This window comes from Protopterus annectens, chromosome 7.part1 (genome assembly GCF_019279795.1).
Source record: "Protopterus annectens isolate FY-2018-M chromosome 7.part1, PAN1.0, whole genome shotgun sequence".
NCBI lineage: Eukaryota > Metazoa > Chordata > Ceratodontiformes > Protopteridae > Protopterus > Protopterus annectens.
The window spans coordinates 344251450-344275873 of record NC_056740.1 but is presented as its reverse complement, the minus strand read 5'-3'; the positions used below and the strand labels follow the sequence as shown (position 1 = coordinate 344275873).

Below are 24424 nucleotides of genomic sequence, written 5' to 3'. Positions count from 1 at the left end.
ACAGACCAGCAATCAGAAGGACAACCAGTCTGGCATTAGGGATGTACAGCTGTCAGAAACAGGACAGTTCAAGCTTTCCTCAGAGGACTTAAAATCCATCTTGAGTTAAACAGACTTGAACTGGAAGCCAACCGTTTGGAAATAGAATCATCAGAGAGACTATGGCGTTTGGCTGCTGAAGAAAATTAGAAGCTGCAGCATTTGGAGGCCAACAAAAATGAGAGACTGTGACATTTGGAGGCTGAAGAAAAGCAGAAGCAGCTTCAACATGGCCAGGGTCATGGAGGTAATGGGGAAGAGAATAACTGAAACCCAGAATCAATAAAGGTTAGTAAATTTCTACCACAATTTACAGAAGGGAATAATTTTGATAATTTTTTTCATATATTTGAGAGGGTATGTAAACAGTATAATGTTGACCAAGGCTATGTATATGATTCCTGACCCCCTTACTCCATGGTAAAGCTGTAACTGCTGTTTCTAAATTGTCTGATACTGTTTGCTTAAACAATGCTACAGTTAAAAAATGTTTATTGGAATGGTCTAAGTTAACACCTGAAGCTTACAGAAAAAGTTTTGTAAGCATAGATGAAAGGCAGATGAAGGAGTGTGTGATTATATTGCTGAGTTAAGCACTTATTTTCATAGGTGGGTGAGTGAATGTCAGGTCACCACTTTGTAAGGACTGGCAGACCTTTTGGTGAGGAAACAAGCATTTAGCACTTTGCCTGAGGACATGAGAATCTGGTTGGCAGACAGGGAATGCAACTCTGCAGATGACCTGGGGAAAAAGGGGGATCTATGCTTAGCAAGCAGGGCATAACTGCACAGGAAAGGGATACCCAATGCTGCACATGGATATAAGGGTATCCATGGTGGGCAGCCTAATCCACCCCAACAGAGTCTACCAGTCACAGGGGAAGCCACTAGTTCAGGTACTCAACAAGGATCAAGGGTTAAATGTTTTTAATGTAACCAGTAGGGCCAGGTATATAGATGTCCATGGAGGCAAAGTGGGTAACAAAAGTTGGGGGCGCCAGCAAGTGGGAATAACAGAATGCCAGTAGTAAGTTGTCTTGAGACAACAGGAGTACCAAACTACCACCAGAGTTTGTGTCCTATCTTGCTGGATGAGAAATAGGCCACTGCCAAGAGAGACTCAGCCTCTGATATAACCATTGTGAAGCCTGCATTGGTTAAAGAGGAGCAGTACTTGCCTGGGCAGTCCATTCCAGTCAGAGCTTTAGGAGGCATCCCATTCCAAATGTCTTTGGCCAGAGTTCACCTTGACTGAGAGGGCAGAAAAAGAAACAAGTAAATAGGTGTATTTGAGGATATGCCTGCACAGATGTCTTGATAGGGAATGATATTAATAATGCAGTACCTTGTGCGCATGCAGTGGCACACAGTCAGGCTTGGAGACAGGCATGTGGGTCTGGTATCCTTGGGGAGACCCAGACAGATCACACCCCTGAAGCCAGGACTGGTGAGGTGGCCATTTCAGGCCAGGAACTGCCCTGTTGCACTGAGTCTGGAGATGAACCATGGCTGCTGGTAGGTACTGATGTTCCCTTGGACAATGTGACTGCTAGGGCATAGGTGAGTGGTAGTACCCAGGCTGACATTGAGACATCTCTGTCAGAAGATACCAAACTGCCTGTGGAAGGGGAGCTAGAAAAAATTCACAAAGCTAGAGTTGAGAGAGGCTCAGCTCTCAGACCCTACATTACTAGACTTGAGGGAGGTAGCTGGGAAGGCACATGATTCTCAAGGAAAAGGGGAGTCTGTATACTGAAACAAAGAGTTACTGTATAGACAGAGTGAACACCTGAGGGAGGGCTAGAAGGTGAGGTAATACAGCAGTCGGTAGTGCTTAGAGCTCATGACATTACATTTGCACATCATATGGGTATAAAGCATACCAAGAGACATATTATGCAGAATTGTTATTGGCCTGGGATTGTCAGGGATGTGATTGGGTACTGCAGGATCTGTGAGCAGTGCCAAAGAGTAGGCAAGGCAGGAGACAAGGTCAAAGCTCCTTTGATGCCTTTGCCTGTGATTGAGGAGCCATTTCAGCAGGTGACTATGGATATTGTGGGGCCTCTGAGTACCCCAAGTTCCACAGGGAAGAAGTATGTCCTAGTGGTAGTAGATTATGCTACTAGATACCCTGAGCAGTGGCTCTGTCCTCCTTCAAGGCAGAGAAGGTGGCAAATGCTTTGCTAGATATTTTCAGCAGGGTAGGTATCCCAAGGGAAATGCTGACTGACAGAGAAGCCAAATTCATGTCAGACCTGCTGGCTTGTCTGTGGGAGTGCTGTGGCGTAAAGCACCTACAGACAACTCCCCCACCATTCACAGACTAATGGTCTTGTGCAGAGGTTAAACTCTACACTAAAGACCATGCTATGGGCATTTGCAGTTCAGTTTAAGAGAGTGAGACAAATAATTACCCCATCTGCTGTTTGCTTATAGAGAGGTGCCCCAAGAATCCACAGGTTTTTCACCCTTTGAGTTGCTGTATGGGCATAGGGTAAAGGGACCTTTATATTTGGTTTGTGATGAGTGGGAGGGTGAGTGTGCATCCCACAAGAAGTCTGTTGTGGCATATGTCCTAAACCTCATGACAAGGCTTAGGGAGCTTAGGGGCTTGGCCCAGGATTACATGGCAGGAGCCCAACAGCAGAAAAAGTCTGGTGTGACAGCCATGCTCGACTCAGAGAGTATGCTGTTGGGACAGTAGGTTATGGTGCTTATTCCTGTCAGACAGAATAAGCTACAGGCAGGTTGGGAGGGACCCTTCAAAGTGGTAAAGAAAGTCAGTGATGCTGATTACAAAGGCAGAAGGCAGGGGCACAAATTGTACCATGTGAACATAAAGAAACCTTACCATGACAGGGAAGCTCTTATGCTAAGTATTTGCAGTAGGAGGAAGGAGGAGTGTGAGAGGGATCTATGGCTACAGGGAGCCAGCCAGCAAAATCCAAAGTTAATATGGTGGAGCCTAGGATTGCAGGCATATGACATGACAGTACAGCACTGTAGTGGGGTCAGAAATCCCAAGGCCGATGGAGTATCAAGATAGGGAATGAGCTAACATATTTCCAGATAGGCTTATTTCTCTCAAGCCACATTTCTCAAGGGTCACTTGAAAAACTAGCTTGAGGCTTCAAAGGGGGAGTGTGACAGTAGGAGGTACTGCCAACCATGTCAGGCGAAGTAGGGCAGTAGATGTATGACTTGTGCCAGCACAGCTAGCTGGAATTCTGTAAATAATTATAGGTCATTTATATGTAATTTGTGTATCAAACTGATTTGTACAGATGCTTATGCTGAAAATGTATTTATGAGGTTTGCTTGTGTTAAAATGTTTCAACAGTGCACCCTGCTGGAATTAAAAGAAATGTACATGTATTATTATAACTGAACTAAATGCATGTGTTCTAATAGAGGATACTGGGACCCAGTTAGCTTACTTTAAGAAAAATATTGGAAATGAAAATGAGCTGTTAAATCATTAAAACAATATCCCACAGTACTAAATAGGATTGGAGACTGTGGGTCTGGAAGAAGCCTTTGTTCATTAGCTCAGTAAAAGGAGGGGAAGCCCCAGGCACTGCCATAAACATTTAGATGTGTACTGCAGCCATCTGTGCTAAATTCCTGATTTAGCTTGAAAGGGGGATACTGTGAGAACCTAGAGTCATGTGACCAGATGAGGTCATTCTGCAAGGCATCTTGGATATTATATTTTACAAGGAGTAATCTCAACATCTATATAGTATGCTGTTTTGGGTAACCTGACTACAAAGACTGCTCACATATTTAATTGTGTGTTGCTCTCTCAAATAGGTTATTAGGGAATAGTAATTCTCCTAGATTCAGTCAGGAATATAGTGAAGTTTAGCTGAGAGATTGTTTTTGTTTAATTGTATGAATATGTCCATCAGTGTTGTTTTCAATATCTCCTGTGATTTGAACTCTGGGGTTTACTGTGAATACCTAATTAGTATTTTCTTGTTCTTTTATTTATTATTAAATATATTTAAACTTTTATTGTGGTTGATCCTCGAAGAAAGTATTTAATCTTTGAGAGTGCTTATATTTATTTAGTGATGCTCTGTGGGTCACTCCAGAAGGCCTTGCCATGGGGTCCCTATTAATTTAGTGAATGTTTCAAAGTTTGAATGTCATATGGTCGACACCATATGATCGAACTTTGAAAAGTTTGAAGGTGAAAGGCAATGGCTCCGTACGTGCAGAATGGGAAAATTTCCCTTTTCTGCACTGATGTGTGGTCTTGGAGTTGGTATATTTAAGTAGGGGGATGCAGGGGGCTTGCCCCCCCCTGCTCAGAACATTAAGGTAAGTGGGTTTTCTTTTACGTTTTTATTATATATTTGAAGATTCAAGTTTCACTCATATGTTGTCGAACATATGAGGTTCGAACTTTTGAAGCTTTGACTATATAATATAGACCCTAGCCATCTTGGTCAACTACTACCCCTTGTATTAGCATTAATATTACACAGTATAATTGGACACCCCTTGTTAAGGGCCTTAGAATAGCTAATTGTGGAGTTTCTGGTGGTGGTGGTAACTGCCTTATTTATACTCTGGGGAGAAGAGGACACAGCAGGTAAATATGTGCCAGCCTTTCCCAGATGTGTGTTTGTGTGAAACATCAAATTTCACAGTGTGTGTGTGTGTGTGTGTGTGTGTGTGTGTGTGTGTGTGTGTGTGTGTGTGTGTGTGTGTGTGTGTATCAGCTACTCTGAGCAGGGACACTAAGCACTGGGCTTACAGTGAGGGTGATGGAGGTCTTGGCTTGGACTCTCAGCTGAGGACCTAACCCTACAGCTGTACCAATAGGGAGTCTTATTGGGGACCTGAAGGGAGACAGATATAGTGAAATCCAGACCCTGTGCTGAGTGTGTTCCCTGTGTGCTCTTAAAGGAAATGGTGTTTTTTTATACCCCTTTATTTAATTATCACTTGTGGCATAGGCAAATTTATATTAATATAAAAGTAATGTAAAGGTAATCAAACTATATTAACAAACATTATACTTCACATATATTGCTATACTGTATATCATGTAACCTAAGTAATATTACATAAATTATTCAATTTCTGCCCTTTTGTTTTTTTAACAAGAAACATTTTTATTAAACCATCACTTACTACATAGGCAATCATATGTTTATATAAATGAAAACAAACCACACTGACACAATCCCATTTGCAAGCATATTACATCACATCACTTATAATCTACCCAATCTTTCTCACTCAAACATTACATAGCCCATTTAAGTCCTACCACCTTTTAGACCTTGTTCCTCCATTGTATGTATTGTTACCTAGTTATTGCTTTTTTGGCAGCCACCATTATTAGACACAATGAGGCCTTTCCATGTCTAGGCCATTCTGATCCTGTATCGTAGCTCAGAAAAATCATCTCCCTCATCAGACCAATCTGCCCACCCAGCATCTCTGACAGTGCATTCCACAGGGAATCCTTAAAGTTCACCAGCTTACTGCACTCCTAGAAAATATGTTCCGAATTACCTCTTCCTTCCCCTTCCCACCTCCAACACTTACTGTCTATGTCAGGAAAAATTCTCTGGAGTACTTGGGATATAAAATATATATGTAAACATTTCCAGGCAAAAATCCTAAATCTTCTAAATTTTGTGCATATTTGGGAGACATACATATATCCTCTCAATGTTTCTTTGTGAATTGCATATCTAGTCTCTGTTTCCAGTCCTCTCTAATCTCCTCTTACTGATTCTTATAGTTATCATGCAATATTTTATATGATGTACTAATTATTCCTTCTTTAATAGCAGCTTCTGTTCTAGATTCTATTAAAAACTCTACTAATGCTGTTCTTTCATTTAGGACCCCCTATTTCTTTCTGTTTGTCTATACTCTGATAGCAATCCCTGATAAAGAAGGCAATCTCTAACCTCCATTCCAAATAAGTTCTTGGCATCTTCCCATTCTGTCATCCTTCCCTCTCTAGTTATTTGCTTCCAATACCTTGGTTCCTTTGCCAGTTTTCTCCAGTAAATTCTGGCCCCTCTTGGCTATTGTCTGTATCCACCATAATTAGCTTTAATTTTGTGATTTAGCTGAGATGTTTAACATTTCCTTTAAGTATATATTATGTATATATTCTATTAAACTACTGGAAAAGATGAGATTATTTTCTGCAAGTGAGAGGTGAGTTACCAAAAGTGGAGGAGTAAAGCTTTTTGGGGTCTTGTTCGTGAGGAAAGATAGAAGATATCAGGAGACTGACTAGCAGATGGGTGCAGTGGTAACACTGCTGCAGACATTATACTGGACTTTGTACTGGGCTTTGGTGGTCTAGCAAAAACTGAGTCATAGAAAACAGCTTTCATTGCCTGGCATCATTAGTGATTAGTGACACAAGTGCTGTAGGGGGCAGCCAGGGGAAGATGGGTTTTGGGTGGTCAGTGCCAGCTCACTCATCCTGGAGAGAGAAAAGCAGCTCATTTATGGCATCACTTATAGAAGAGACCAGCACAGGCATTAGATGTTGGGGTGTCAGATCAACAGTTACCATCGTCTAGAGCTAATAGCACCCAGCAAGCCCTGCCATGCTGCACATAAACTGGAGAGTCAGGGCTGATTTGGTTGGGACCACATACATCATTTCCTACCCAGACAGCCATTGTGAGCCAGCCATCTATGTGGATATGTTAGGAGGGGTAGTATGGAGAACCTCCATGGGAATGATATAATTCTTCATTCTCTAATTCCTGACTCTTACCGCCAAAGGAATGAATAGGCTTGCCATGATAGACTGAGGAGCTTGGCAGTCCAGGATAATCTGAGAAAAGAGCTGCTTCTCCAGGATGAGGGGGTTTGTATACCTAATGAGGGTACTACTGAATGCCTCCTGAAAGACATATACCAAGCATAGTCCAATGGGAGGAGATCACCCCCCCCCCCCAGACAAAGGTTTTTTAGTTTGTTTTGGGGCATCTGGAGATCCTTTTTAAAGAGATGGGAGTGTTGCTGAGAATAAGAAAATTTGATCTGCTCTGCTTAGCTTGAACTTGTTGTGAGTCTCATAGTGTAGAAAATAAATAAATAAATGATAAGGACCAAGAGCAGTACAACTTCCGCCAATAAGACCAATACGCCACAGGATACTAGACTTTATTCACGTAAAGCGCTTTTCGTCTGCTCAAAAAGCAGACTTCATCAGACAAAGTGTAAAACATAATGGTGTGATTTTATAGTGGAAATGACATCACCAAATACACCAATTAATCAATTTACACAATAAACTAATTCAATTACTTTAAAGGAGACTTATTTCATATATACATAATAGCTAAACCCCACTAAGCTTCATGTTGATCTGAAATACATGAAAATTCATTAGTTAAATTCCAAGTCTGTGAATACTATAATAAAATTTGATTATACCAGAATAAAATGTAAAATAATTCATATAAATATACCAAAATTTAAAAATTCCTAACATATATAGAAATATATGAAACTATATAAGTATAAATATATTTAAATTTAAACAAAACTAATGTCCTAATCATATATAATACTGTCCATAAATAAATAAGCGACAGGTTGCCCGTATATACTGTTCTTCAATAATATTCTGTGTTGTTGTGTATAAACTCTTGGGCAATAATACATGTGCTAACACCTAGAAGCTGGTTGCCTCTAATTCATGTACAAATTAATATACATATTAATATACATATTAGTATTTCCTCGTATATGATTGAGTCTCTAATTATCTAATAATGAACTAACAAAGAACGATTTAGTCTAATAAAACTAGAAATCCCTTTCATGTATAAATTAAAAAAGGTATTAAAACAGATATTAGATCATCAATGACAAAAATACATACTATTAATAGACTAAGACATCACATATTACTACACAATTAAAAATAAAAATATATAAATATATAAATTTCATACTAGCTATCCTATCTTATAAGACTCTTTAATTTTAATATGCAACTAATAGAGCAACTATCATTCAATCCTGGATGGGCATAAGCATTTAGTCTAATCTGCCATTTAAGTTCAAGTTCTTCAAGCAGCAATTTAGAAGGGGCACCTCTCTTATTTTCCAATACTTGGTCGATGACCATAAATTTAAAAGAGTGATCACTGAAATTTATAATATGTTTGGCTAATGCGTTTTCTTGTTTCTTCTTTCTCATTGCGTATTGATGTTCGTAAATGCGTTCACGTAGCTTACGTTCAGTCTTCCCAACATAGAATCCTGAACATTTCTGGCATTGAGCCAAATAGACAACCATGCCAGTGTTACAATTCGCTCTGCAACGCAATTCAAAACACTTTCTATTGATGAAAAATCTGTTGGACTCATTAATATATTTGCAATAATTGCAATTTTGGCATTTATACATGCCTGGTGTTCTTGTGAAACTACTATTAGTACCTTCAAGTAGTGTTTTCATGTTCCTGCCTCTCCTGAAAGTTATTTCAGGATGGCATCCTACCTTACTGATTATACTAGCATTGTTATTAAATATGCACCATTTTTTTTGATAATATCTGTTAAAAAATGACTATTAGTGTAATAGGTAAGAATTAATCTAGGATTGGTAGTCAATGCTAGGTCATGACTGTTGTTAACTACGTTAGGGGTGGAGTTGGAAATTGTATGACACTCACCATGAGCTAGTTTTCTCAAAATGGGTTGATATATGCCCCTACTCCTTTTGTCTCTGACTTCTTTTACTACAATTTCCAACTCCACCCCTAACGTAGTTAACAACAGTCATGACCCTGCATTGACTACCAATCCTAGATTAATTCTTACCTATTACACTAATAGTCATTTTTAATAGATATTATCAAGAAAAACTGGTGCATATTTAATAACAATGCTAGTATAATCAGTAAGGTAGGATGCCATCCTGAAATAACTTTCAGGAGAGGCAGGAACATGAAAACACTACTTGAAGGTACTAATAGTAGTTTCACAAGAACACCAGGCATGTATAAATGCCAAAATTGCAATTATTGCAAATATATTAATGGGTCCAACAGATTGTTCATCAATAGAAAGTGTTTTGAATTGCGTTGCAGAGCGAATTGTAACACTGGCATGGTTGTCTATTTGGCTCAATGCCAGAAATGTTCAGGATTCTATGTTGGGAAGACTGAACGTAAGCTACATGAACGCATTTACGAACATCAATACGCAATGAGAAAGAAGAAACAAGAAAACGCATTAGCCAAACATATTATAAATTACAGTGATCACTCTTTTAAATTTATGGTCATCGACCAAGTATTGGAAAATAAGAGAGGTGCCCCTTCTAAATTGCTGCTTGAAGAACTTGAACTTAAATGGTAGATTAGACTAAATGCTTATGCCCATCCAGGATTGAATGATAGTTGCTCTATTAGTTGCATATTAAAATTAAAGAGTCTTATAAGATAGGATAGCTAGTATGAAATTTATATATTTATATATTTTTATTTTTAATTGTGTAGTAATATGTGATGTCTTAGTCTATTAATAGTATGTATTTTTGTCATTGATGATCTAATATCTGTTTTAATACCTTTTTAATTTATACATGAAAGGGATTTCTAGTTTTATTAGACTAAATCGTTCTTTGTTAGTTCATTATTAGATAATTAGAGACTCAATGATATACGAGGAAATACTAATATGTATATTAATATGTATATTAATTTGTACATGAATTAGAGGCAACCAGCTTCTAGGTCTTAGCATATGTATTATTGCCCAAGAGTTTATACACAACAACACAGAATATTATTGAAGAACAGTATATACGGGCAACCTGTCGCTTATTTATTTATGGACAGTATTATATATGATTAGGACATTAGTTTTGTTTAAATTTAAATATATTTATACTTACATAGTTTCATATATTTCTATATATGTTAGGAATTTTTAAATTTTGGTATATTTATATGAATTATTTTACATTTTATTCTGGTATAATCAAATTTTATTATAGTATTCACAGACTTGGAATTTAACTAATGAATTTTCATGTATTTCAGATCAACATGAAGCTTAGTAGGGTTTAGCTATTATGTATATATGAAATAAGTCTCCTTTAAAGTAATTGTATTAGTTTATTGTGTAAATTGATTAATTGGTGTATTTGGTGATGTCATTTCCACTATAAAATCACACCATTATGTTTTACACTTTGTCTGATGAAGTCTGCTTTTTGAGCAGACGAAAAGCGCTTTACGTGAATAAAGTCTAGTATCCTGTGGCGTATTGGTCTTATTGGCGGAAGTTGTACTGCTCTTGGTCCTTTTCGTTTTTCTAAGTTTGTGTCTTAAAGTTTAGTGAAATAAATAAATGATGTTTGCTTAGTAAGACTGATTCTGGTACTTTGCATTTATCTCATTATGAAAGATATTTCATAACTTGGAGATTTTCCATTACAGTTTTGACTGATGACTGTAGAAGGAACTTTTTTGTATAATTAATTTAATACTTATGGTTTAGGTATAAATGGTACTAATGGTTGTTTTGATATATGTAAGTCACTATCTCTAATTTATTTTACAGGGTCTCAAACATTACTACAATACACTTCAGGAACAGCTTAATGATATTGTGGAGTTGGTAAGAGGAAAACTGCCTAAACAGACTCGTACTACACTGGGCGCTTTAGTAACCATTGATGTACATGCCAGAGATGTTGTTATGGATATGATTGAAACTGGTAATTTAATGTACTTTTTAAATTGTTTATTGTATGTCAGTCACATGGGGATTTTTGATCCTTGTAATGTAAATCAGAACCCGAAGAGATACATTTCACTGATAGAGATAAGGCTGACTGGACATTTTAGTGCCCTACTCAGTAAGTACAGGTGTATTTGAATTGTTTCACTGTTTCATAAATGCAGACATGTCTGACTAATCCTGCATTTTCAGCTTAATGAGCATCATGTTGCTACATATTATGTGTTAGTTTTATAATACTGGTTCATTCATTCTTTAAAAGCTGTGTACTGTTCTGTAGGAACATGTGAATATCATCCTTTTCCACTGCTGCTGTGTGTGAGGTATCATAATATGGCTGAAGTACTTTGAATTGTATTTTGTGGTATATGATAGAGAGTACCAGTTCTCTCAATTGTCTGATTTACCGCAAAATTTTATTCTGTACTAGAGAAGAAACATAGCTGCCATTATGGTTGCATCATCGTTGTGACCCTCTGAAGCCAAGGAGGTTTTATTTCTCATTTTTTTCGCATGCAGTAATCTAAATCATTCTGTACCTCAGCAGAAATTAGTATAAGCTGTTAATGCTGTGTCTTCACCAGTTGTATGGCTTATATCAGACATTTACAGTTTATTTATGTGGTACAGTGTTCAGTATAGCATTGGAAGACTGTATGCAGAGTAAACTTTTAACATCTTATTCATCTCTTATCAAAATCTGAAGTCCTTCATGATACTGCCAAACTAAACTCCATGCCCCAGGCTAACAAGGTGAACACTGAGTCATGTGGTACTAAAACAGCTATCCTGAAGTCTACTGGTTTTGACCTGCATGGCACAGGTTTCAGATTTCCAGGCTAACACTTCCCACAATCAGTCATCAGTCCAGTACAGAATAAGTCTAGCAACTTTCTTTGAAAAGATTAGAGTGTCCGTAGATGGTGGGCATGAAGTGAGTTGGCTAAGATCTTTGACATCATTCTTCACCCTGACATTTTGCAGAAGCTAAATGCTTTAAAAATGGACCCATCCATGTGTAGCAAGATGGATAGTAAACTGCCTGAAAGTCAGAACCCATACTGTGCAAGTTTCAGGTGCCTTATCAGAAAATATAAAAGTAATTAGAGGTGTCCCACAGGGCTCCTTGCTAGGTTCCCTCCTTTTTGGAATTTACTTCTAAAATCTCCAAGCCAAGACATCTGTCTAACAAAGTTTGCAGACAACTGTAAACTGATGGTTGTGGTTAAGTTACCCTATGACACCCAAACTTTACTGGAAAGGCTCACCCAGACTCTGCTACAATTTGCTGTGAGGGAAAGGTTAGTTTGCTTTTTATTTGTTGTATTCATTTACTGCCTTTTTCTGTTTTGTATACTGTGATTTGTTTTCTTTACACTGTGTTTTACTTGTATTCTGCTTTTAACTGTATATTAAAACTTGAAAAGACACCACAGCTCTGTCTCTTGTGAGTCAGACAGAAATTTTTCCCTACCCTTCCACTCGGTTGCTGTTGTATTCTTAAACACCACTGTCTTTCTAGTTGCCTGCCCCTTATGTTAATTTGACCATATATCTCATTTCCTCTCTGCTTTTACTGGCTGGTCTGAGTAAGCACAAAATGATCTTTTTGTGAAATCACTCCCCTTCAGCTATTTAAATTTATTGGCCATCCTACTGTATTCCATAGTACCAGAATATAAAAGTGACCACCTCCTTTCAGTTTATCTTGTTGTTTTAAAAATAGTGACTCTCCCCTAAAACTTAACTTTTTAGACAGGTAAAACTTAAGTTGCCTACTTTAGCATCTAACTCCTCTAGTGCACACTGCAATGTTTAGGATAAACCATTTTTTTTCATCTTACCTTTAAGCATCTATTGCAAGACCACCAGTTATTGGAGAGCCCACATTCTGCCTCTCAGTAGTCATCTTGGGATAAGTGCTTTTGTTTTCTCCTGGAAGGAGTGCAGTTACATTATTTCCTGGGGACTGCTGATCACCAGAAAGTTTAATAATGGCTTCATAGGTGACAGCTTGGAATCTGTGCTTATATTCTGATCCTCGTGAGAGTAGGAGCAGAGTGCATTGATTCCTGACTCTTTCTGGTTGGAGAGTGAGTGTCTGTGCTTAATGTACCTGATTGGTCTGGTTGTTATTCGAGGCATCTACTACAAAAAGGCTACAGGCCAGCAGACCCTTGCATCATCTGGGACAAGACTGTGGATCACCAAACAGACCGTGGCCTGCTTCTCTTCATGGGATTGGTGATAACATTTTGCTTCTGGTGAGAGAAGAATCAAAGGAGTATTGTATCCCAACAGAGTGAAGCTGTGCTGAGACCAGCATTAGTAGTAGCCAGGCAGTAGCCATTCATGCGACTCCCCTATTTTCATCATTTTTGACAAGCTAATTCTTTACTTTTCAGTAAGTACTGCTTGATTTCTTTCTAACTTCAGAATATCTGCCTAAATACTTCATCCTTAAATTTTCAGGGTCTATGTATTAGTTTCCCCTCAAGTGCCTGACAGTGCTCTGTACAGAATCAGACACCTTGCATGACATTTTTCCCGTAAAAGGACTATATAAAGAAACAGCTCCAGTACTTAGTAATAATGACCATCCCTCCTGGCATGTCTAAAGGTCAGTTTCCTCTGTTTTCCCATATTAACCTGGTGAACTTGGCATTCTGAGGCAGTGTAGCAACTCCCTGAAGTACACAGACAACCCTCTACTCTTACCTCCCAACCCTCAGACTTGTGAGAGATGCACTTATATATCCAAATTGGAAGCCATGCACTCTCAAGCCAAGACCGAAATAGTTGGTGAAGAGGAGAAGGTCAACATCTGCACCACACCACATCCAACACATAGCCCTCCAGGACACCCACCATCACAGCTGTCAAATAAAAATACAAACCACACACCCACCTTCGTGAAAGCTCTCAATAGAAACCTACCCAAACAGCAGAGACCTCCAAGGCAGAACACACTCAACCACCACAACACAGCAAAAACCACAAGATACATAGCTCACCTACACAATGTGCCCCTCAACCTAAGCCCCTAAGGCAAAACAGCTTGCCCAATACATCAATCATTGGTGACTCGATAGTGAGGCATACTGATTTCCCACTCACTAGGCTGAATAAGGAGAAGGTAACAGTCGGCTGTCTATCAGGTGCCAGAATCTGACACACAACACATGCACTCAGGTCATCCCACAACAAGTACGACTCTGTCACTGTCCATGTGGGTGTGAATGACCTGAGAAGCACCTTCCTGGACTACATGAAAAGAGACATGGAGGAGCTGTCAGATTATGTGGCCTAGGCAGGTATGACCCTAGCCCTAAGCAGCATCCTAATTTCGCCCAGAATTATACCGCAGTACAAGCTGAAAATGATCGAGTTCAACAATTGGCTAAGTTTCTGGTGTCATTCTGAGGGGATCCAGTATCTGTCTGCTTGGGATGACATGATTCACAGACCTCGATGCTTTGCCAGAGATGGCCTGCATCTGTCACCCCTGAGTTTCCGGATACTGGCTAAGGCTCTTGCAACTCTATAGTGCCTTTTTTAGGCAATGTTCCAAGGACCAAATTACCACTGTAACAGCTATAAATAAATGCAATCTGAGGGTCATGCTGCTCAATGCTAGAAGTCTAAATCTCAAGATGCACTTGTTCAAATCACTCCTCAAAATGGAGAACATCGACATTTGTGCTGTAACGGAGTCCTGGTTTAAAGCAGCAGAAAGCACCCCTGTGCTACCAGGCTGTAACTCATTCCACACTTTTCAGCCCCAGAACATGGACTGAAGCTCCAAAGGTGGTGGTGTCTCCATATTCATAAAGGATATGCACACTTCCAGACTAGTAGCCCAGCATAATGCATCTGAGATACTTCAGGTACAACTAACATTGGCTAAGACAGCGATTCAGATCATAGCCTGCTATAGGTCCCCAGCCATGTCCCAAGACTCTCACTCCACATTCCTAAGCACCCTAGAAGCTATTAGGGTCCAACCTAACACTCTCATACTAGGTAACTTCAACTACCCCCTCATCAACTGGGAAAAGTACTCGTGCACTAATACACTGGCCCAACGCTTCCTGGAATTCATCAATTCCAATGCCTTGGACCAGCTCATTCTTACCCCCACTAGAGGAAGCAACACCGTTGACCTGGTTATTACTAACATGGGCAACCGTTGTTCTACACCAATAGTCAATTCCTCCCTGGTTAGATCCGACCACAAACTAATCACCATGGAAATCCACATCTCACCCACACCCCCCACAAAGGTAACCACCATGAAAAACTTCTCCAAAGCTGACTTTGGGCTCCTAAAAACAGAGGTGGCTAACTTCACAGCACACATGTCAATGGAAAATACATGCATGACTGCAGAATCATACACCAATGTACTGTACGAACATGTACATAAATGCATGGAACTAGCCATACCCAACAGAACCAAGATGCTCTCCTCCAAAAAAAGGAAGCCAATCTGGTGGTCCCTGCCATTAATAAACACTACAATAGAAGGAAGAAGCTGTTGCAGAAAAAGGTGAAGTCCCAAGACTGGAAAAACTCCCTTATTAGCCTCAACAAAAAGTTGATTTTCCTCATCAAAACCTCTAAAGCCAGCTATGAAGGCAGAATTGCAGCAGACACTAAAAACAACCACAAAGCCTTCTATAGTTATATCAAGAATCTCCATGGCAATACCCAGGTTTTCTCTGAGCTACTGCACAATGGTACCTCCTATACTGAGCCAACAGATATTGCCAGCATACTGGCTGACAGATTCAGTGCCAACTTTACCCCCCCCCCCAAAGGACCAATCACAATACCGGAGGAATGCCAGGCACCCAGCATTACTACAGCACAGTTTAAAGCTGCATTGCCCAAGGCTAAGAATACAGCTTCCATAGGACCCAACAATATCCCTGGATGTGTTCTACAGGAACTACAGAGTGAACTGACACCACACCTGTGTGCTCTGTTCAGTCACAGCCTCACCTCAGACTTTCTCCCTACCAAATGGCGCACTGCTACAGTCATCTCTTTCCATAAAGGGGGAGCGAGTACAGACCCTGGGAATTATCACCCCATTAGCCTGATAAGTCTGATGTAAGGCTATGGAGCGCATCATTATGGACCTAATTAACAAGGATATAGGGAATCTACAAACTTTAGATCCCACTCAAGTTTGGTTTTGTGAAAGGTAGATCATGCCTGCTCAACCTGGTTGACTTTTTTGAGTCAGTCACCAGAGCTGTGGATGAGGGCAAGGCAGTCCATACAGCTTACCTCAATCTGGCCAAGGCCTTTGATACCTTTCCCCACTTAGGAATTATTGATAAACTCACCAAACTAGGCATCAACCCCTGTATCACTAGGTAGGTTGCAAATTGGCTCACAGATAGAACCCACATTGTGAAAATAGCAGACTCCAAGTCAGAATTCCAACCAGTCATGAGTGGAGTCCCACAGGGTTCGGTCCTGGATCCTCTCCTGTTTGGCATCTACTTCTCAGAAGTCCAGGGCAACACGGAGGGACTCTGGCTGACCAAGTTCGCAGATGAATGCAAGCTGGGAGCTGTTATTAACTCCCCAAGTGATGTAGACATCCTACAGAAAGGCCTCACTGTGACCAATGACTGGTGTTGAAACCATGGCCTTAAGCTTAATGCCAAAAAAGTGTCATCATCCCCTTTGGGAAAAACTCAGTTCCCACTAATTACTACATTGATGGGAGCCCACTGAACACTGAAGGCATTATAAGAGATCTGGGGACACAGGTTGACAGCAACCTCTCTTTCGACCACCACATTGCCACTGTGGTCAGAAAGTCCTTCTATGTGGCACACCTCATTACCAAGGGTTTTGCATCCAGGAAGAAAGAGGTCATCATCTCTCTCTACTCTTCCCTCATTAGGCCAGTCATCGAGTATAATGCCTCATTTGGCATTTATCTCACTAGACACATGCAACAACTGGATAGGCCACAAAAGTGCCTCATGAAGAGGATCCTAGGCCTTAAACACATGTCCTACATGGACAGACTCAAAAAACTCCAGCTATTTTATTTTATTCATTTATTTTACATCTATTGTCTGGGATAGTCTGACTGGATACATGTCCATTTTCAGCAGAGGCCTGGGGAGAAAAGCTCCAAACATACAAACAGATAAAATCATAGTTAAGACAAGCAAAGTTAAAGTTTATGTTCAGTATCCAATACAAGTTACAATCTCACATTTCCAAACCTATTAAGGTTGCAGGTTATGTTCAGCAGTATCCACATAACAGTTACAGTCTCGCAATTCCAAACCTATTACAGTTACAAAGTAGTAGTTGTGAATAAAAACAGGAAACATATGGTAGCCGAGGAGGATTTAGTCAGGATTAGAGCAAGGGCATATAGCCAGTGAGTTTTAAAACACTAGGTTAGGTTTTTTTTAAGCAGATAAGTGAGGGTTCCAGAGTAAGGGTAGCTGGGAGCGAATTCCAGGTTTTGCCAACCAAATTTGCAAACAGTCTCCAGATAAGTTGTTAGCTTTAACAGTTTGTACCGAAAGTGTTGTGGAAGACCGACGTGGCCTAGGGTTTTTGTAGGGATGGATAATGTTTTTGAGTGAGGGCATTTTTTCTGGATGGTTAATAACTTTGAATGCAACAATGAGTTGGTTATACTGGATTAGTCTAGGGAGTTCTAGCCATCCTAAGAGGTTTAGGTTCTGACAGTGGTGTGTCCTGCAGGCAGTGCAGGTGGCAAACCTGGTAATTTGGTTATAGCAGCTAGAGAGTTTGCTGAGATCGGATTTGCTTGAGTTAGTGAGTATTGGAGAGGCATAAAGTAGGGCTGAAAGCAGATGAGTGCAGGCAATGGTAGTCGTAGCTAGAGGGGTAAGGAAAGGTTTATTTTTATATAGGGAGCCAAGTTTTTTATTAATGGTTTTAATTGTTTGATTGACATGCATGTCATATTTAAGGTTGTTGTCTATTATAACTCTTAAGAGTTTGGTATAGGTATCTGGTGAGATTATGGTGCCATTATTAGATGTTATAGTAAATGAAGGTTGAGAGGACTTGTGAGTAGGGGAGAAGAGCAGTAGCTTTGTTTTATTAGGTTTTAATATCAGTTGCTGATTAGGGCGGCCACAGTGGTGCAGTGGTTAGCATTGTCACCTCACAGCAAGAGGTTCTCCGGTTCGATCCTCAGCTGTGATGCCTTCTGTGTGGAGTCTGCATGTCCTCCCTGTGGTTGCGTGGGTTTCCTCCGGGTGCTCTGGTTTCCTGCCACATCCCAAAGACATGCTGTAGGTGGATTGGACACTCCAAATTGGCCCTAGGTGTGAGTGTGTGCATGTGTGGGCCTTCAGTGGAAGGTTGGGCGCCGGGCTGGCATCTCGACACCGTAAAACTCCACTGCCAATCATGAACGGACAGGTGATCCGCTGTGGCGACCCCTAACCGGGAGAAAGCCGAAAGAAGAAGAATATCAATTGCTGATTAGAGAGACAGTTTTCAACTGTGTTGAAGGTTTTCTGGGTTAAATTGAGGAGATCTGTTGGAGAAGAGGCTGAGCAAATCAGGGTGGCGTCATCTGCGTATTGTATACAGGTTGCTTCTGGGATTACAGTTTGGAGGTCATTGATAAAGAAGAAGAAAAGAAGAGGACCTAATATAGATCCCGGGGGACTCCAAGGGTATTGGCTAGAAGAATGGAGAGTTTGTCCTGCCATAGGACAGCCTGCTATCTTCCACTGAGATAAAATTAAAACCATTGTATAGCATGGTTTTCTAGGGATGTTTTTTAAGGGTATGTAAGAGTAACTGGTGGTTAACCATGTCGAAGGCCTTGGAAAGGTCGAGAAACAGGGCAGAAGATAATTTGCTGCTGTTATGATTGTGATTTATGACATTAGGGAAGGGGAGGAGGGCTGAGGTGGTACTGTGATGTGGCCTAAAACCATGCTGAGAGTTGGCCAGAAGATTATTTTGAATAAGGTAGTGCAAGAGTTGTTTATGGATACACTTCTCCATAATTTTGGCAAGGGGAGAAAGGATGGCTGTCGTTCTATAGTTTGACAGTTCAGTGGAGCTGCCACCTTTATGGAGTGGTATGATGTGGGATATTTTCCAAATGGAGGGAATGGAGGCTTCAGTTGTGGTTCTATTGATCAAGATAGAGACAGGGTATGCTATGACATCTGCAGCTTTTTGCAGGTAGTCTGCGGGGAGGAGGTCAGCAGATAAGATGGTTGGTTTGAGTTTTTTTAATTCGGGCTCTGATGAGTGAGGTGGGAACTTCTTGAAAGCAAAAAGAGAGTAGGACACTGGGTGTAGGGGTTTCAGCATTAGAACAAGTGGGTTTAAGTTTGCTGGCAAGGGACTGGATAGTCTCAGTAAAGAAACTGTTGAAGGTGTTAGCAATGGCCTCTGGAGATTTTTGAGTAGGGCTGATGGGGTTGTAGTTGTGGATTGCCCTGGGTAAAGGAGTTTGTTAATACCTGCCCAGAACTTCCGAGGTTTATTTTGATGTTTCTGTTGTAGGTGGCAAAAATAGTTTTTTTTATCTAGTAATATGGATTTTTTTTTTGTATCATTCCTATATTGTCGAAATTTAAGTGGATCTTGAGGGGCTTTGGAGGAGCACCAGGTGGCCCAGGCATTAGTTCTTTGAATGATCTTTAATTTGGTATCTTTTGTGAGCCAAAGGGCAATTTTTGTTTTAATTCTAATAGAGCATGCAGGTGCGTGATTATCAGGGATGGCCAGGAATGTGGTATTGAAGTTTGTTACTACCTCATCTAGTGGTAGTCATTTTAGAACTGACCAATTGCATAATTTAAGTTCATCTAAGAGTTTGGTAAAGTTGAAATTTTTGTTATTTCTTATTTTGTAGGTGGGCAGATGCAGAGATTCAACTTTATGCCTAATAATATAGGTTAAGAAGTGATCACTTAGATCTTCAGGGAGAGTACCTAATTTATGCATGTGGGGAGAGCTATTGATAAGTTTCCAGTCTAGGATGCATTCTTTATTACTGGGCTTGCTGATCCTAGTAGGGGAGGATATAGTTTCTGTGAACCCATGTAGGTTTACGTGGGTGGTTGGTGTCTCAGAATTGCAGCTATTCCAATCTATATTGAAGTCCCCAAGAACAGTGGTTTCTCTGTCTATGTCTCTGTGCCTCTGTCTGACTATTCTCTGTCTCATATCGTCAACTAAGAGGCGATCTCTGCTTGCCTTACAAAGCCATGTCTGACCCAGCTCTGTTAGAAATGCTACATCTGAAGAAATTCCAATCCCGTCGCACCACACGGTCCAGAGACCTCAACCTCAACCTCATTACCACAATCAACAGAACATGCTGGAGGGACGGGTTCATAACCCAGAAAATGCCCATGCTTTGGAATGGACTTCTCATACATGTCAAGCAGAGCACTTCACTGGCCCTCTTCAAGACAAATCTTGATGAGTGGATGGGAAATAGAAAGTTCACCCCGGGGATCACTTCAGTAGCTCTACTTGATAGAGGCACTGGGAACTAACATCGGGCGGCATGATGCCAGGGCACATCTGTGGGCTAGGCTTGCAAAGGCTCCAGAGCCATTAGCCTAGTATGCACCTATGAACCTATAAAACCCTCCAGAATGAACTTGCCCTAGTAAACTCTTAGTGAACTAAAAACAGGCTAAAACTAAATGCTAAAAAGTGTAGAATCACCATTTTTGGTAGACAACCCCTTCTCTCATCATACTGTCTAGATAACACACCTCTATGAAACAAAAATGTAGTCAGTGACCTAATTACTAGGGTTGATAGCTCCCTCCCTTTTAACCATCATGTAACAATGATTGTCAAGAAATCATTTTAGTTAGCCCAGCTATGTGCCAAATGGATATCATCAGGGTCTAAAGAGGAATCACTCTCTTATACTCAGGGTTGATCAGGCCATTTATCAAATATGGTGCCCCCTTTGGGATGTGTCTCACCAAATATATCAGACAATTCAAAAGACTCCAAAGATTCTTAACCAGAAAAATCACAGGGCTAAAGTCCCTGAGCTACCAAGAAAGACTGGAAGCTCTATCCCTTTATTCGGTGTGTTATACACTTTTGAGGGGAGATCTCTGCCTTGCTTACCATGCCATTAGCGACCTGATTGTCTTGAACCTCTTGTTTCTCTGCAAGTCTAAAGTACTAAAACCAGGCATCTAGCTTTTCAAGAGATAAAGCATAATTGAGGGACAGGTTTATACCCCATTACCCCCCAAACCTCTGGAATAGACTTCCCCTGAATGTTAAGCAGTGTGACTATCATTCTTTAAACATAAACTAGATGACTGGATGGATATCAGCAAATTTTCTCCAGAATTGATCAGTATGCCCCTTCTGGAGAAAAGAGGTGCTGCCTAAAGAAGGTTACTGGTAAGATGAGAATGATCATGAGACTCAGTGTCCTTGGAATATCTATGAGCCTGTATTCGTTGTCAGTCTCTTATTGCACACCTTGTAACATTTGGTCTTGTATAATTTGCATTATATCTCTGTAAAACTTCTTTTAGTAAGAAGAACCCCTTCTTCACCAATTCTAACTCCTGATCTGGTATTCAAGTGGAAGTGATAGTTGTTATGAATATTGGCAGATGAACACTAGTCACCATTAAGCCATAATTCTTTAAGATTAGGATATATAACTTTTCTATTAGTCAGGCTTTTAGTGTTGGCCATTTATTATTTAAAAAACACCTTTATTGAATTATCACTTATGACAAAGACAAACTTACATTTATGTAAAAGTAAACAAACCATATTAAGTTCACATTTACAAATATTATGCCTTGTGTGTTCTTCTGTACAATTTAATCAATCCAGTGTTAAATAAATGATTCAATTCCTGCCTTTTCTTAAACTTTATTCCTCATAAAAAACATTTTTCTGCATGTATTGTTCCCACAATTTCCATTTTTTTCTGTGTAATTTGCTCTTACCCATTTAGATCCGACTTCCAGTTCTTCTATATCTTTTACAATATTCACTACTTCAAGTATGATTAGATGTTCATCGTGTTTCACTGTTGCAGTCATTACACTTGGGTTATCCTGCTGGCAGGCTACCCGCAGTTGGCCTGAATTCCAAAGTCTTGGTCCGGCATCGGTTGCTGTCGCCTCTTCCCTGACGTCAGTGTGCCAGGGGTATAAAAGATGCAGCTAACGCCATTTTCTTCAGTCTTTCTTGCTGCGCGGTGCCAGAAGCAAAAGCAGTTACTCCTGAGATTTTCAAAAACAAATTTCAGATCCAAAGTCTTCATTAAAGCTAAGTACCCCGTTGGGGAAACTTTTTTCTTGCTCCAGACTGATGTCAGAAAAAGTTAACAATTGTATTTCTTGTGGGAAGCAAATACCTCATCAGGATTTTCATTCTTACTGTATTCCTTGCCTAGACCCTGATCACAACGTTGCTAGCTGTCAGTTTTGTGCTAGATTTAACCAATGCACTATTAAGCGTCGGTACGATTTTGCCTTTCATTACTTTGGCTGAAGATTCAATTATATAATGCCATTGGAACAGCTGACGACCGGAGTTTATAAAAAGCACAAGGAAAAAGAAAAGGACAGGCATCCGAGGTCCAAAACCAATGACGAGTCTGCTAAGCCAGTCACCGGTTCGCCGGTTCTCAGTGAGGCACTTTCGCAGCCCCTGACGCTTGCTACGTCAGAGCCACAGGCCGCTGCCAACTCCCACATGGAGCCAGCTAGGCCTCTGTATACTCAAGGTATTGGACACTCAGAAACTATTCCCTCAGATGGGTCCGGAGCCGCTGAGCAGGCATCGGCTTCTGAGGGTGTTTTCAGACCTACACAGTTATATGTAAAGCCTACCTCAGCTTCCAAAGCAAAGACTAAAGCAGCTCTAAAGACAAAGAAACAAGTACAGCATTCTCCTGCACAGACTTCCATGCCTAAAAAACAGATGCTCAAAATGGCCGAAGACTTAATTACCTTGATTAGGGGTTCTCATCTCCCTCCTGATAAGAGGCCTAGGCAAGAGACAGAATATGAATCTTCAGATCAGGTTTCCATTTCCTCTGACTCCTCTTCTGAACAGGAATTCTCTCTTCCTCCCTATGAGGATTCTAATGCTGAAGAATCTATCCCTTCAGCCTCTCCTCCTGAGGATTATTCTTTTGGGGAAACCCTGCATACCATGAGGGAGCACTTCCACTGGGAGAGCCAAGACTACTCAGAATCAAAGACAAGGCTTAGAGATTTTCTTTTACTACCTCAGCACAGGCCTCTTGCTATTCCCCCTGTGTTAGACATTGTAGATGATGTATTTTCAGAGTCCGGCCTTTCTCCTGACTCTTTACCCCCTGCCCCTGTTAAACCAGACAGATACTACAGGGTTCCAGATTCACATAAATTTCTTTATAAACACCCTGCTGCTGACCCAGAAACTATTTCTCAGGGTCTCAAAGGGGTCAAGGCTTCTACTGCAAAAAACCCTATCCCCTCTGACAGGGATTCAAGGACACTAGACAGATGGGGGAAAAAGGTTTACACTTCTGTTACTTTGGCTGTGAGGGCTTTAAATTGTCAATTTCATATGCTTAAATATCAGCAATACTTAATGTCACTGTTAAAACAGAAAATGTTGGCAATTTCTGATTGTGCAGAAAATAATGAAATGCAGGATTTATTGCATGCAACTGAACAAGTGGGAAAGCATACATTGCAATGTGGTTTTGATTCTCTGGAGGCCTCCTGCAGGGCCACAGTTATGGGTTCTGTCATTAGGAGGCATGCTTGGTTAAAGGAACAGAATCTACCTGATCATGTTAAAGCAAAATTACTAGATGCTCCATTACAGCATGATACTTTATTTGGTGTTAAAGCAGAGGAGGTGTTGAAGAAAATGGAGGACAAAGCGAAATCTAAGCAAACAGTAAAGGATTTCTTACAGGTACAGCCACCCAGATTTAGCAGGAACTGGCCTACAAAGAATTGGTCCTTTCCAGTGTCAGACAGGCCACAAAGAGGCAGATACAGATGCCCCAGAGGCAGATCCCAGCCCCAGGGCTTATACAGGCCTAAACAGTGGGGCGCTTCTACCTCCAAAAGCAGAGAAGACAAATCACAGCCATACAGTAAACAGTCCCAATGACTTTCCTCTGCCAGCACCAAGCACTTATCTTTTGGCAGCCCCCTTAGGGGGAAAACTTCGCACTTTTTTTCTCAAAATTGGCACATGATCACCTTGGATAAATGGGTCTTGAATATAGTGTCCCAGGGCTACAGGTTCCACTTTTACACCCTGCCAAGGGCAAAAGGTATGCCAGACCTGCCACACAATCAATGGGCAGAGGCACAAAAACACGTTTCATCCCTCATGGACATGAGGGACATTCAGCAAGTACCACAGCAAGAGCAGGGACAAGGATTTTACTCAAGACTTTTCTTGGTACCCAGAAAGAACAAAGCCTGGAGACCAATACTGGACCTGTCTATCCTAAATACATTTCTGGACATTCAAAAATTCAAAATGTTGACTCTGCAGCAGCTTCTGCCCATGCCGAGCAAGAAGGCTTGGCTTGTAACTTTGGACCTAAAAGAGGCATACCTGCATG

At 40.6% G+C, this 24424-nt stretch overlaps 1 protein-coding gene across 1 annotated transcript in view; it reads left to right on the top strand.

Moving 5' to 3' along the window:
- DNAH12 (dynein axonemal heavy chain 12) overlaps positions 1-24424 on the top strand; it is a 4520724-nt gene that overhangs the window by 1840723 nt on the left and 2655577 nt on the right. The window contains exon 21 of the mRNA XM_044078497.1: positions 10621-10777. Coding sequence (XP_043934432.1) covers positions 10621-10777 — 157 coding nt within the window. The remainder of the gene's footprint in view (positions 1-10620; positions 10778-24424) is intronic.